The sequence below is a fragment of the Engraulis encrasicolus genome, chromosome 17 (assembly GCF_034702125.1).
Source record: "Engraulis encrasicolus isolate BLACKSEA-1 chromosome 17, IST_EnEncr_1.0, whole genome shotgun sequence".
Taxonomy (NCBI): domain Eukaryota; kingdom Metazoa; phylum Chordata; class Actinopteri; order Clupeiformes; family Engraulidae; genus Engraulis; species Engraulis encrasicolus.
Window position 1 is genome coordinate 51,077,775 of NC_085873.1, and position 2,500 is coordinate 51,080,274.

Consider the following 2,500-nt stretch of genomic DNA (forward strand, 5'->3'; position numbering starts at 1 on the left):
GCAGACAAGAAGGTAGGAATCCCCCAGCTCCTCTCTCCCCCATTTCCCATCTCCCATCTCCCATCTCCCATCTCCCACTCTCCACTCTCCCATCACAAGAAAGTATGAATACCCCATATCCCATTTCCCATATCCCATCTCCCATCTCCTCTCTCCACTCTCCCATCTCCCCTCTCCCATATCCCATATCCCATCTCCCATCTCCCATCTCCACTCTCCCATCTCCCATCTCCCATCTCCTATCACAAGAAGGTATGAATCCCCCATCTCCCATCTCCACTCCCCCATTTCCCATCTCCCATCTCCCATGTCCACTCTCCCATCTCCCTTCCCCTCCTCTCCTTCCATCTCCACTCTCCCATCACAAGAGGGTAGGAATCCCCATCTCCCATCTCCCATCTCTCCTCTCCCCCATTTCCCATCTCCCATCTCCCATCTCTCCTCTCCCCCATTTCCCATCTCCCATCTCCCATCTCCACTCTCTCATCACAAGAAGGTATGAATCCCCATCTCCTCTTTCCACCCTCCACTCTCCCATCCCCCATCTCTTCTCTCCCCAATCTCCACTCTCCACTCTCCCATCTCCTCTCTCCCCCATTTCCCATCTCCCATCTCCCATTTCCCATCTCCACTCTCCCATCTCCCATCTCCACTCTCCCATCTCCCATCACAAGAAGGTAGGAATCCCCCATCTCCACTCTCCCTCATTTCCACTCTCCCTTCCCCTCCTCTCCTTCCATCTCTTCTCTCCACTCTCCACTCTCCCATCCCTCCTATCGGCACAAACTCCCAAATCAATTCTTCTCTCTTCTCTTCTCTTCTCTTCTCTTCTCTTCTCTTCTCTTCTCTTCTCTTCTCTTCTCTTCTCTTCTCTTCTCTTCTCTTCTCTTCTCTTCTCTTCTCTCCTCCTCTCCTCTCCTCTCCTCTCCTCTCCTCTCCTCTCCTGTCCTGTCCTGTCCTGCCCTGTCCTCTCCTCTCCTCTCCTCTCCTCTCCAATTAAAACCCCAAAACTCTCCTTTCCCAGTAGACACTGTCAGCATTCTCACTACACACATTGAAATTGCATTTGTGCCTCACCCATGCGAAGGGCGAAGGAGCAGTCCCAAATGGCACCTCGGGGGGATGGGGTAGAGGGGGAGAGCTCTGGTTAATTACCCCCACACACCAAACTGGCGGGGCGGAAATTGAACCATCAACCTTTGGGTTACAAGCCTGACACCTTCACTGCTTACCCATTTCTCATTCTCCCCACCCCCACCCCTCCTCTCTCCTCCACATAACCCCCCCCCACCCCCATTACACACACCACCACTCGCATTATACACACACCACCTCTCCCTCAAATTCAACCAGGGCTCTAAATTAACTTTTTCACCACCTGCCAAAATGACTAGTAGATGTTAACCTCACTAGCCAAACATATGCTTATTAACCCATTGACGCCTAAAGGTCAGATTAGACTTCTGCAACTGCGCTCGTCAAAAGTGGCGTGGGAGTGGCCACGAATCAACATTGTATTCATGCATCTGCGAGTTCTGCGAGGTCCGAGGTCTCGTCGCGAGACACATTTGAAATTGCGCGATTACTTTCACTGCATTGTAAGCACTGCGGTCATTATTAAGCAATGTTGCTTTCTAGCCCGGTTAGCTATTTCACACAAATTGCAAAGGCAATGCACTTGTATCATTATTTGACATAGGTTACCCAGTCTGTGTTCACGAGCAGAAAATGCAAGCATGTAAAGACAGTTGATTCTGCCAATGTGTGTTTACATTCGGTTGAGGAAGCTACGGTAGTAAAACCGCAGGCATTGTGCCACGAGTGTTCAACTGATGCATTGTTTGTTACTTAGCTTGTAGCTTCGTGTATTTACACACATTTACACACAAGGCATTAATATAGTTTTTAACTGAATACAGCTCTGCTCTCGCAAACTACTGGCATTGCGCTGCCACAAGAACAGAACAATGAAGTGGCGAGACGACCAATCATAGCGTCTTTTGGTCTGCGTCCTCTGCGTCCGTCACACGTAGTTCGATTTTTTTCGAGGCGCTCGACGACGGGCGCAGAGCCTCTGCGAGGGGGGCATGGACTCGCACAGACAGAAGACGGACGGATGCAGAGGCTCTGCGTCTGAAGCATGAATCTAGCTTAAGGCACCTGCAAAAAAGGGTGCTGAATGCTTGAGCCCTTTCAAAGAAAAACTACCCTCAGCCTATAAAAACCTAAATATCTCAGCTTCTGAAGTACATAAAAATATGCACTATGTTGCATTTAAATGCTAAGACTCTCATCTTTCATTAAGATGTGTTCATTCATCTCAATCAAACAGAGATTCTTTAATAAAGTTGTCTCAAATCGCATGAGCCTGAATGTTGCGTAATGCAGCTCCAGGTGCCAGGGCCAATGTTGCGCAACGCAACATCAGGCATCAATGGGTTAATGGGTCAAAGTGGCTATGAAGTTGTCTTGTCTACCAGGTAAACTGAAATGTCACCAG

The 2,500-nt window shown here is 49.2% G+C and overlaps 1 protein-coding gene across 1 annotated transcript in view; it reads left to right on the top strand.

The window, feature by feature from the left end:
- Positions 1 to 2,500, top strand: part of LOC134467099 (MHC class II regulatory factor RFX1-like) — a 43,718-nt gene that overhangs the window by 9,678 nt on the left and 31,540 nt on the right. The window contains exon 4 of the mRNA XM_063221020.1: positions 1 to 12. This exon is cut by the window's left edge and continues 544 nt beyond it. Within this exon, the coding sequence (XP_063077090.1) occupies positions 1 to 12 (12 nt within the window). The remainder of the gene's footprint in view (positions 13 to 2,500) is intronic.